The 13,497-nt window shown below is 39.3% G+C and overlaps 1 protein-coding gene across 1 annotated transcript in view; it reads right to left on the bottom strand.

The window, feature by feature from the left end:
- SPIDR (scaffold protein involved in DNA repair) overlaps window positions 1–13,497 on the bottom strand; it is a 2,344,543-nt gene that overhangs the window by 1,130,472 nt on the left and 1,200,574 nt on the right. Inside the window, exon 9 of the mRNA XM_086965726.1 lies at window positions 2,386–2,563. Coding sequence (XP_086821852.1) covers window positions 2,386–2,563 — 178 coding nt within the window. The remainder of the gene's footprint in view (window positions 1–2,385; window positions 2,564–13,497) is intronic.

The following is a 13,497-nucleotide window of genomic DNA, read 5'->3' as shown; positions in this document are numbered from 1 at the left end:
GGTTCCCCATGCCTCTATCAAGTGTATTCTATTTAACATTCATTTAATCTCTAATCACTCCTAAATTGGACTACTGGAACATTCTCCTTAAACAAAAAAGCTTCTCTTGCCTCAAAAAAACATCAGGTTCCGTAGAACCTTAACCATTGTGACTATACCTTAAATTGGAAAGCCCAAAGACATTGGAAACTCACAAATTTTCAATTGCCTCAGAGCTGTTCATCAGTGAATGACGTGGAGCCATCTCGTATTGAATACTTCCAAAATGGAAATACTCACATGTGGCGATTGGAGAAATTATGACTTAGGCTCTCAATTTTCCGTTTTTACTGATTTTTTACAGATAAATACAGACAGAAAACAACTTATTTTCCGGTCTGTATTTATTTTTATATGTGGATAAAACAGAAATTGGGTTGTTTTTTGAGTGATTCTAAATGATGTCAAACATGACCACCAGGCCAATAGCTGTGCGGATTGAAACAAAATGGCGGTGAGGGTGGAACAAAATAACGGAATTTTATAAGGAACTTTATACAGCAGTAGATATACTCAACTTTGATACTAACATTTGCATGTTTTCCTATAAGTGCACATCTTATCACCGAGTGTGTTTGTATCACTGAAACAGTGCAAGTATTTTGTGCATATTTATTGGTTAAATAAATGTAGAAATATACTCATTTCAGCTTCATTTTTTTCACATAACACAAAATAAATATGGATAAATACAGATAAAATTTGCAAAAAATAAATATGGATAAATACAGACGGAAATGTAAAAAAAAAAAAAAAAAAAAACATAAAACCAAGAGCCCTAATTCTGATCCTCTCACCGCCTGGCCTGATCTGGGAACACCGCCTAAAGTATCAAAGGAATGTAAAAAACCTCAGATTATCATGGAATCCAACCTATCAATAAATGTCCGAGTTGACAAGCTAGCAAGATTAAGCTTCATTACTATAAAACTCTGCGAAGCATCTTCCCCCACCTGGGATTTCCACAGAAGGTCCAGGCTACTATCTCACTTGTTAAGTTTAAACTTGATTTAACCACTGTGAAAAGACTACAACGGAGTCAGAACGCTGCTGCCAGACTACTCTTACGTATATAGCCACAAGCTCACATCTACCCTGCCTTGAAGGCCCTGCATTGGTTACCGGTTGCCAGAAGATCCACATTCATACTTTGTTTCACCCGCAAAGTGAGATATGGGATAGAGCCACTCTTAATCAGGAATAAAATTACCAAATACATTCAACAAAGGAACCTCTGCTCTAGATTGGCACCTCGCCTCAAAATCCCAATGTCAAGAAAAAAAACATAGGGGGCAAATCGTCCTCTCTTCAAGCAGCCAAACTCTGGAACTCTTTACCCCCAAACATAAATTCCACGGATAACTACCTTATGTTCTGAAGACTACTCAAGAGTTTGCTCTTTCCCATATAACTACCATACTCAAACATAAATTTACAGCATATCAGTGTATATAAGCATTTTTGGATTATATATCTGAACCTAATGCGTGTATTCCTTTGTATAAATGTGTATAATAATTATGTCTATAAATATACAGATATTCGTTAGTTCTGCATAAATATGTACATATTACTTATGGTTATATTATTCTATGGTTAACATGTATATAGCTCACTGCATAACTTGATACCTACTACATCATCCTCATCATATTGAAGACGACCAATGAGATAAAGTGGTCTGACATTCCTGAAGATGTCAAGGGGTGTCACCCCAGAACTCGGAGTATAATTACACAGATTTTGGAACGGAACTTGGCTCACCCATTTTGCAGCATGAGACTGACGGCTTGGACATCGAAGGACAATGAGAACTGTGACATAATACTGGGATCTGCTGTCGGCTGATATGCTAGCATAGTGGAACCTTTTTGGCTGAAAGGGTTCGTGTTGTGTTGTGGTGTTGCTGTGACTTTAATGTTATAGTGACAGACTGAGACAGATTTATGTCTTTAACAAACTGGTCTCTTGGAACTTTCAGAACTTTCCCAAGGGTTTCTATAAGGCTCAACTGATTTCCTATTTATCCATATCTTATAGATATCTAAAATCTCCCTCGGCGAAGGAAGATTTTTCCCTTCATCCTTGGATTTCGCAGAGTTTGATTTTACTTTATTAAACCTATTTAGTTTAATTTAGGATTGTATGCCATTTATTGTAAAGTTCTTTACCCTTGAAAAAAAAAACTACACTCAGCACAGAACAAGAATCATCGGAGGACCAAATTAATATGATGGTAGCCAGAAGTTGGATCGAGGTGAGGGAAATTTAAGTAAATCGTTTTGGGCCCAGTGCGTAACACTACCACAAATGACAACAGAAATCCAGATCACTTTGTTTTTTTACCTGCGAGGTTATATCTGAATCGTTTAATCGGAATATCCGAGACAATGATACGATCTCCTTTCTGCGTGGAAGAGGTATCACGCTCTTTATTTCTTCCTTCTCGTCTGGAAAGACCTTCTGACTGAAATGCGTGCTCATCACCACAGGCAATGCCTCATTGTGGAGAATTAACTTCTGCCTGAAAAAAAAACAGATAAAACACTGATAATTAGGCGAATAATATATATATTTTTTACAGCAAATGTAAAAACATGAATATTTTAAGAACTTATGCATTCGTTACAATAAAGTCCAAACCACAAGAATGCTTTGTTTTATTTTTCATTGCAGCTGATTTTCATTGCAATGATATTTGGAGGACCCACTACAGCAATCAAAGCAACTGCTGTACGAAATGAAAATTCCCTTCCTTGGAAGTACATTTTCTCCTTCAGTTGCCGTTTTAATGAGTAAATTATATAAAAACGTATTTCTTTTAAAACTGTTCTTTACCTTATTAATATTTCACCAGACAAACAAACAATAAAAAAACTACTGGACATGCTATTCTTACCTGTAAAAGCTGAGGATGCTTAATCAAGCTTTTTTCCAGGACGTAACTGTGACTTATTCCTGGAAGTGCAGAAATCACAAATACTTGTAGAAAAAGGTTTGTGAATCAGGTCCAAAGTAATTTTCTGATGCGGCCATTACCGCACATGTCTAGTCCATGCTTTCCTCTAGGTAAACCCAACAGACTGGAGCTTACCAAAAAGACACAGTGTTCCCTTGAGGTGGAACAGCAGGTTCTTGCACCCATTTCTGAACCAAAACTAACCATGGTTCCTGTGGGAGAAGCAAGCGCATCCTACGAGAAGCACCTCGGTGAAAGTCCAATGTGGGATGTGAGCAGCTGACATTTAGAGGGCTATGGTCCTAGCCCCAAGTATCCTGCACCATCCTACTCGAAGAGACATGGATGGCAGTGAAGAAGCTGGCACCGAGCCCTCTGTTGCAGATAGCTCAAGATTAGGTGACCAGACCAATCTCAGGTGATCTTGCACATCGCTGTAGCAGAGTTCAAGTGGTTGCTCAGGGAGGGATGGGTAGCGGCCGCAAGGACTGACGGAACCGAGACACGGAGAGGCGCCTGCCTGCACAGAAAGGAGTGCAGTATCTGGGATCTTCCAAAGGCTGATCCACAGGGAATTGCAGAAACAGTAAAGATAGGACCGATAATGCCGAGGCAGATGGAGGAACAGCAATTGTGAGGCCCCAAACCTGTGATCAGAAAGGAGAGATATTTTGAGGCCAACTCACCACTGTAGCTGGCGACATGATAGCTAAGAACTTAAACATGGGCCCACAGGCAGAAACAGAACAAAATATCAAATTCTACAAAGTCTAATAGCACCCCCCTCTCCGCTGCTGTCCCAGACACCGGCCACACTGAATACACCAACCAAAACAGGTGTGGCCATGTACACTATACTTCCTGCCATTTTGGCTTCCCAAGTGTAATTAAAAAATAAAATTGGCAAGGTGACCGCAGATGTGTAACTGCTTTACCAGAATCCTTGGAACACTATTGACTACATGACAAAAGTAGAAGGCGGGATATCTGAGACCTTAGACATTCATGTCGTCCTCAGACAGTGAACAAAATAGTGACAGGAATGAATGAATGAGCCATTTGTATTACGCACAGCTGTCAAAAAGAAGTCTTGGCACCACCAGAGCTCAAAATGGGATAGGGCTGATTTAGAGCTATAGAGTATTGTGGAAGAACCAAATATTTAAAAGAATTTTGAAAATGTGATTGTTGGACAAGGCGCGAGCATTAAACAGAAGGTGATTCCACAGTTTAGGGGCCAGACAAGTAAAAGAACGTCCACCTAAACGTGCATGTCGCACTCTGGGTACTTGCAGCAATAGTTGATTAGAAGATCTTGGGGGTCTGAAAAGGCCTTGTAGGTTAACAGCAAGCATTTGAACTGGAAATGCTGACACACCAGGAGCCAATGAACATTCCACAGCTGTAGAGAGATGGATTCTTGACTGGGAAGCTTGAATAGAAGCATTTTGGCTGAACTTTGTACCAATTAAAAGCAACAAAGTAAATAATCAGGAAGGCCCAAATATAGGATATTTGCATAATCCACCCGAGAAGTGACAAAAGAGTGTATGACGATTTTTCTGGTATATTCTGGAATTATGATAAGGATCCTTTTTCTTTTTTTAATATATTTAAGAGAGCAAAACAGATACATGTAACAGCTCTCACTAGAGTGCAGAAAGAAAGATCTTTTTCGAATTTAACACCAAGATTTCTTGTCTTGTCTACAGGGGTTAGCTGGGAAACTTGACAGGCTCCCAGGCATTTGAACAAATGGAAGGTGAACCCTTGAAGAGAATTATTTCGGTTTTATCTGAGTTAAGTTATAGAGAACGGTTATTCATCCATTTTGTCGCAAGAAAGGAGAGCAAAAGTTGGATGTCATCTGAAAAAGACATCACCTTTAGACCAAAAAGCTGGATAATGCTTGCCAAAGAGGCTCTATAAACATTAAACAGAGTAGGGCTCAAGGCAGATCTATATGGGACACTGTGACTCAAATACTTACTAGAAGACGTAAAAGAAGAATGTGGACAGACTAGTGGCAGTCAGACATAAAAAGGACTTAAGCCAAAGTAAGGCAGAACCCAAATGCCACTCCATCCCAGCCGTTCTAACAGAATGGAATGAGAGACGGTGTCAAAAGCAGCTGAGGGATCCAATAGTACTGTGGATGCTACTTGACCTTCATTTAGGTTCAATTTGATGAACACAGTTAATTCCAGCAGAGTAGACTCTGTGCTATGACATGGCCAGAAACTGGGCTGAGTATTATGCGAAAGATTATTGGCCTCAAGATGTTGGTTGATCTGAGCATTTAACTATTTTCTCTAGCAATTTAGATCATGTTGGTAGAAGGGAGATTGGTCTAAAATTTGAATAATTTAATCTGCGTAAGGCTTTTTTAGTAAAAGGAATAACTGGTGCATGCATGATTCAAGGCTTTGGGAATTACCGGATTTGGAATATATACAGTCTTAGCTAGGACCTCAGACGGGAACAAATCTAATGGGGAACCAGACCGACAGTTCAGAATGGCCGTGCAGAAGGAAATACTTTCAAAGTCAGATAGAATTGGTCACGAAGGCCTGTTGCTTGATAAAGAAGAGTCAGCATCAGGAACATCGTCTGTGCTTACATTAAAGTCTGAAAAGATTTTTCAATTATCTTGTGAAAGAAGAGCAAGAGATTTTCACATAATTTAATATTCATGTCTGCTTTAGTAGCTAGGAAAGACTGAACTGTTCCATAGACTTCTCTGGATCTATTTTCAGCATATGTAATCTGATCAGAGAAATAATCAGCTTGGGACAGACGAATGGCATGGGCATATTTCTTTAAGGTGGATTTATATATTTCTTTATCAAATTGTTGTCTCCATGACCGTTCCAACCTCTTACATTTGTTTTTGTTCCGCATTCAATGCGGTCGAAAACCATGGGGCAGAAGCTTGAGATCTGGATGAGGCACTACACCTAACAGGAGCAATTGAGTCAACAGATGATAAAAAACAATTATTAGTTAAGACAGCATCCTGTTACAAATTCTCCTCAAATATTGGATGGTCTATGGCTAGATTTGATAACAAGTTGGCCTCATGCACTTTAGACCAAGGGTGAAAAGTGTGACAATGGCTGCCAGCTGAGGACTGCCTGGAAAAAAGGCTAAACAACATTGGGATCAAATAATTGTGTGTACAGATCAAAGGGACATTGTTGATATCAATGAGCAAAAAACATTCACCAGAATCAAGGAACTCTTTAACACTTGGTCCCTGAAGAACATAACTTGGTGGGGACATGTGGACACCATGAATATGATGATTGCCACTCTGCTTAATTTCACTTCAAGTATGCTCCTGGTCACCCTCTCTGTCTTAAAATCTATAGATAAAGCCATTTCTGACTTTCTGTGGAAAGACAAGACACCCAGAATCTCCGTGAAAATTCTGAAGAAGAACAAACTCTCTGGCAGTATAAACCTTTCGGATTATCCCGGTTATCAAAAGGCATTTCTGATTTCACAGGAAGCGTGCTGGCTCCATTCGCAAGAGAGCTGTGCTCCCCTTGGCTTGCTAAAGAATATGAGTTAACGTACCCTATACCTCTCTCCTCCTTCCTCAGAATACACAATCTGTCAAAAGTTCCCTTAGAACACTCCATACGTATCTTAACGGAACAGCTGCCTCTCTCCTAGTACTGGACAAACTAGTAAATCACCGCACTTATGGTTCCACCATAGCCTTCCTACGGCAAAACCGTGCAATCAAGCTAAAGGGCAAAACAGTCTACTGGGAAACGTGGGCTAGGAAAGGTACTAACTCGATAAATGACCTGGGCTCAGGTGTAAAACTCATCCCATTCTCATATTTGCAGTGGAGTTTCGATCTCCCAAACATAGACTTCTATAGATTCCTGAGATTGAAAGGTGCATTGAGCAGGTTGAAGCCTCCACACCACCAAGACCTGCCAGAAATCCTGGGAAAAATTAGAAGAGAGGGCCACACCGCTTCACCTGTATATAAAGGCCTGGATACACCCAACAACTCTACATTCCGACTCTTTACCCGTAAATGGGGACCGCACATACAATCAACACATCGAGCGATTTCACAGACAAAAGGTGGGGTAATATTTGGCAAATTCTGCTTTTCTGCAAAGATAACACCAGCTTTTGCACAGTCAAGGTTCTGGTCAATTCACAACACTTACTGGATCACCTCCAGACTATATAAACTGTTGCTAAGAGATTCAGACCTATGCTGGAGATGCGAGGAAGGCACAGGTGACCTACAGCATGTTTCTTACCTGATAAATGTCTCAACCACTGTAGGCAAGAATACAATCACTGATACAGAAAATATCAGGGTCAGCAACAGAAATTGACTTAACAACAGCACTGAGAATCCAGGCTTATCCCCTTTCCTCTGAAATTATTGGAAATATTGCACTACTACTTATTTGTTTATTTTGCTGTTTATAGAGCGCACAGCTAACTCCGGCGGAGGTGTCCCGGCGCTAGTTGCGGAGGACAGGAGGAGGAAGCAGACTGCCAAGAGTTACAGGTGCAAGGGGAGACTAAAAAAAACGGGGTTTTAGGAGTTTGAGGAAGGCGGATTCCGAATTGGCCTTCCTTATGAACTCGTGTAAGGAGTTCCAAGATGGGCAGTTACCGTAAAAGACCGGCAACTAATCAGGCTTTTTTGAAACGGGGAGTAACAAGAAGTACTTCCTGATTAGATCTCAGAATCCTCGTCTGATGGTATTTGCTGAGTCTTTTCCTTAGGTAATGGGGGCCCGTTTCTTTAATTGCCCTGTAGGCGCGAGTTAGCGCCTTGAATTCTACCCTCTTTTTACTGGCAGCCAATGTAGGCTCTGTAGATGAGGGGATATGTGGTGTCGTGTTGGGATATTTCTAATGAGCCTGGGGGCCACGTTTTGTATAGTCTGTAGCTTTCTGATCAGGTAGTCAGGCAGACCCAGGTACAGACTATTAGCATAATCTAACTGAGACGTAATGAGTGCATGAACTACTGTGTTTCTGCAGTCCATGGGTAAGAGATGGAGGAATATCCTCATCTAATTGGGGACTAAGACTATACTTGCTATGCAGATTGTAAAATGACATCCCCAAGCTCCTTTGACAAATGGTTTAACCTACTATGCTTGATACGAGTAACAATATACTACACTCCAAAATACACACCTCTGCCAGATCCAGACTTCTACGGGCGGTCCTAGATAAATACCTATAAGAAACTAAACACCCTGAACTTGTCCCAAGTTCTAACCCAACTATAAGGAATAAAAAATGTCTCTCTCCCCTCTATTTGGGCGCACGCACCTGAATGACGGTGTCCCTGGTGTTAATTGTGAGTCCAAACCAGTTAACCTCCATTCCTCTCCGTCCTCCTCATGCCTGTCTCTCTCTCTTCCTCTTCAATCTTGCTTTCCCTATATTCCTATCTCTCTCTTCCCTAAGCGCCACTCAGTTTGCCATGTTACACTCCTGTCAAACCAGGCTCAATAGTAAGTACACCATCGCAGCACCTTTTACATCACTCTGATTGCAGATCTTGTTGTATCTCATTAGGTCTCCCACTATACTTGCTTAAGACTGCTAATCAATGCTGTCACTCCCACCAGATGTACAGGAGTGTATGGTATACCGTTGTTATTTATTTTGACTTTTATAAAATAAAATAAAAATTATTTGAACAAGAAAAATAAATTCAACGTGTGGCCAACCACATGAGTTAAGACACTACCTTTATGCTGCAGTTTAAAGAGGCGAGAGAATAAATAGTCTAGGAGACAGAGGGAGAGACACCCAATTCAGTGTGTAAATCAAAGTCACTAAAAATATAAAAATTGCCGAACTGAAGCCCTCTGATGGTGATCTCTTCTGACAAGTCATTAGCAAAATTGGCAATATAGCCAGGGGAGAGGCAAGAGGGAGCTGATAAATGAAGACCAATGAAAAGGACAAATGTGCATTAATTTTGATGGAAAATATACAGCCTTCCACCATTATGAGACTGATCGCCTTGAAGGTAGCACAGTCAAACTCAGAATTGTAAATCATTCCAATCCCACCACATATGCTGTTCTGACAGTCTAAATGAGAGCTAAAGGAATTGCGACCGCTATGTCTACTAAAGAAGTCTTTGAAATCTAAGCTTCTGTGAAAATGACTATATACCCTTTGTCAGATGAAATAAGTTGGGAAATATCCAGTGTGTGTTTAGCCAGGGATCTAGCTGAAATGAAGAAGAAATCCAAGTAAATTATAATAGATGCTTTAATCAAACGAAGAGCATATGAGAAGTAATCCAGCAAGTTCAGTATCCAAGAATAACTGACACTTACACAGCAATGCAAGTACATGACATATGTAACATTCCACATTCAGAAGTGACATGAGTAGAATGTGAAGGATTAAAGGAACAGTAATAATAAATAAGCAACACAACACATCCCCCTATCTAATAATAAAAAAAAATAAAAAAAGAAAGAGAAAACAAAAAAAGGAATTGGGAGGAACTACTACTAATGGTTGAGAAATACTAACTATTGTTAACTATTATTAGTGATATAATCTTTAAGCCACAAAGGCACCACCTTCTTCCTTGAGGAATGGCGGAGGGAAGAATCTCCACTAGTAGGTTGAACCTTGACCTCAGGAGTGAAAACAGAATCTTCAGAGATGTTGTTAGAAGACCGTAGATCACTATTTCCAGAAATATTTACATTTGGACTTACATTAGAATCAGGCGTACAACTCGAACCAGGATTCACACTAGAATTGTCAAATGAATTATCATTGACATCAGAACTTTCAACATCTAAATCTTCTGGTTTCCAAGAAGTGTTAGGACTAGTAGAACTACAAGGATTACATCTGGCAACTCTACCTAAGTTCCAAACTTTTCCATTGCTAAGTTTAACAGAATTCTTTAAAATTTCCATTACTTGAAAAGGTTCAGAAAAGGTAGATTCACCTTTCTGTACCTTATAAGGTTTTTTTATTCTAACCCAATCACCAACATTTATCCTAATTTCTTTAGATCCATGCTTCCAATCATGATATTTTTTACTTTTGTCGTGTACCTGTACCAATCGTGCCTTAACAAGATCCTTAGAGTAGGGTTCAATTTCTCCAGAGAATAGCCAAGTAGGAATACTTTTAGAACGTGGGTTCCTACCTTTCATTAAGACAAATGGAGAAATACCAGTAGAATCATTTACAGTAATACGATAATTCCAAACAACTTTCCCAACCTGAGTTGGCCAATCCAAATTATTGCTACTAGAAAGTTGAATAGTATTTTTCAAAACCCTGTTAAAGCGTTCTACAACTCCATTTCCACCTGGATTATAGAGAGATGTTGTTCTATGCCTAATACCAAGTTTACTAAAATATCTTTTCGCTTTAACAGACAAGAACTGAACACCATTATCAGTGAGAATGCAAGAAGGAATGCCTTCAGTAACAAAAGTTTCATCCAAGAAACTCAAAACGGAATCAGTATCTGCTCTCTCTACTATCTTAACAACCGGCCATTTTGAAAACAGATCAATGATGACTATTAGGTAACGATGAGAACCATCTTGATCTTGAATGGGACCCATAATATCCACAGCAACAGATTCCCAAGATGAATCAGGGGGGGAACACTCCAACATAGGAGGACGAAAAGTACGTAAGGTTTTATCTGCAGAGGCACAAATGACGCAATCCCTAACAATCTTTTCTATCTGAGAATCACAACCAGGCCACCAGAATACGTTTTTTACTAAAGATTTGGATCTCACAATACCAGGATGACCTTCATGGCAAAGTTCAATAATGCCCTCACGTAAACCACTAGGGGGAACGATTTTTTCACCTCTCAATAAAGTCTCCTGGGAAACAGAAAGTTCAGACCTGACTTCCCAAAAAGGTCTGAAAATATCATCCAAAAGATCTTTCTTATCTGGCCAACCCTCAATTGTGTAGGAAATCACCCTTTGTAAACATTCATCAGATAAATACTCATTATTCCACTCTTCTCTGCTGAATGCTGAAATACCTTCATCATGAACATATGCTATTTGTAATTCATTCCAATCATTATTGTCTACCTCTTCCAACATAACGGGCATCCTTGACAGAAAATCCGCAAGAACATTGCTTTTGCCAGGAACATAAACAATCTTGTAAATGAAATTCTGTAATCTCATAGAAATCCTAGCTAAACGAGCAGAAGCATTAATAACCCCTTCAGTAGTCAAAATCTTTACTAATGGTTTATGGTCACTGCGTAACAAACACATTTTACCCCACACAAAAGATTTAAAATGATCAAGAGCCCAGGCACAAGCCAAAGCCTCCCTTTCTATGATAGGGTACTTTTCTTCACAAGGAGAAAGAGATCTTGATGCATAGGCTATAACATTTTCCTTCCCCTTCTCATCAATCTGCACCAACACAGCTCCCAAACCTTTGTTACTTGCATCTGTAGTAATTACATTTTCCAAAGAAGGATCAAAACTGTGCAAGGCAGTGGTCTGGGCAATAGCGTTCTTAATATTCATGAAATCTTCATCACAAGACTTTGACCATTCAAATTTCACACCCTTTTTTAAAAGTTGCCGAATATTATAAGAAACACTCGCAAAATTAGGAACATATTTAGAGCAAAACTCAGCCATTCCTAAGAATGACTTGATGTCATCTTTACTTGTAGGAACAGGAGCCTCGGAGATTGCTGAAACCAAAGAGGGTTTGGGTTTAACTCCCTCAGCGTCAATGATATGGCCTAGATAAGTTACACTTTTCTGAGCAAATTTACATTTGGAATGTTCAACAGTGAGGCCTTTACTTTCAAGGATATTCAAAACTTTATGTAACCTTGATAAATGCTCATTTTCATCATCTCCGAAAACTAGAATATCGTCCTGAAAAAATCTGACACCCTTTTCTCCCTTGAATAATTGGTACATAAGCCGTTGAAAAACAGCAGCCGCTGAGGCTAAGCCAAACGGCATGCGTTTATAACGGAAGCAACCAAAAGGTGTCACGAAAGACGTGAACTTCATTGAATCAGGGCAAAGGGAAATCTGGTGGTATGCAGATGACAGATCTATGGTAGAGAACCATTGAGCATTTCCAATACTAGAGACCATCTCATTGATCTTGGGAAGTGGGAATTTGTCAACCACAATGTTGTTGTTTAAATATCTTAGGTCTACACACAACCTGATTTTGCCATTGCTACGTCTTGCGACGACAATTGGCGAAACCCATTCACTCGCTTCAATAGGTTCTATGATGTCAGTAGACACAAGTTTGTCCAATTCTTTACTGACCTCATCTCTCACTAAAATAGGCACATTTCTACACTTGTGCACCTTAGGACAAGCATCATCCTTTAATATGATTTTATGTTCAAAACCAATTAAATTTCCCAAAGTTTTACTAAAAACTTTTGGAAATTTCTTCAAAATGCTATCCGTAACAATAGAACAATCGTCAACTACTAGGACTTGTTCTTTACTATTAGGATCCAAGATAATGTGGAGTTGTTTTTGGTCGAACCACCCTAAAACAGGTGGTCCTTTCTTCGAGATGTATAGTTTCCCTCTACACTCCCTGTCCTTGAACCTGAAAACAAACCAACGAAAACCCAAGATGGAGATAGGGTCTCCCAAATAACCTTCAGGGTGGATATCTGATGGTAATAATCTCTCTCCAACATGTTGGATAAATGAAGATTTCCACATTTCTTCATTAACAATGGTGTAAGGTGAGCCCGAATCGGCATAAATTTTTACAACTACACCACCAATACTCATTGTGCAAATAGGTTTGTTAACCATATCTTCATCTCTTATTCTTAAAACTAACTTATCGTGAACATTCATCACTAGATTATCCTCAACATCATTTTCAAAATTCTCTTCCTCATCAATGTCATTCACGAAATTTACTTTACTTCTCTTTTTCCTATTGCATGCTTTCGTTAAATGACCTTTCAAACCACAACTAGAACACTTGGCTTTCAACCCAGGACATCCTTTGAAGTCAGCCAAATGGTCTAAACTGTTGCATCTGTAACATTTAGGTTTAAAATTTGAGGAGGACTGAGGATGTTTAGTTGAGGAAGTCTTGTTGTTAGAACTAAAAGACTGCCTAGAACTATAGTTAAACCTTTTTTTATCAGTAGCATTAACTTTGCAAACTACCTCGTTAGTCATTGCACTATTATCATTTTTTATCACATTGGCGCATCTGCCAGACATTTCTGCCTTGCGTGCAATGGCAAGAATATCATCAAGAGGAGAGTCCCCATTTATCCATAACCTATCCTGTATGGAGGTATTGTATGAATGCATAACGATTTGGTCTCTAATTAACTCTTCTTGTAGAACACCAAATTTGCAATCCAAAGACAATTTCTTCAGATCAGCTAAAAAATGATCAATATTTTCTTCTTTAGTCTGTTTCCTAGAGAAAAATTTATACCTCGTTACGCC

The sequence above is a fragment of the Lissotriton vulgaris genome, chromosome 4_1, assembly GCF_964263255.1.
Source record: "Lissotriton vulgaris chromosome 4_1, aLisVul1.2, whole genome shotgun sequence".
Lineage (NCBI taxonomy): Eukaryota > Metazoa > Chordata > Amphibia > Caudata > Salamandridae > Lissotriton > Lissotriton vulgaris.
This window is presented reverse-complemented; position numbering and strand designations above follow the sequence as displayed.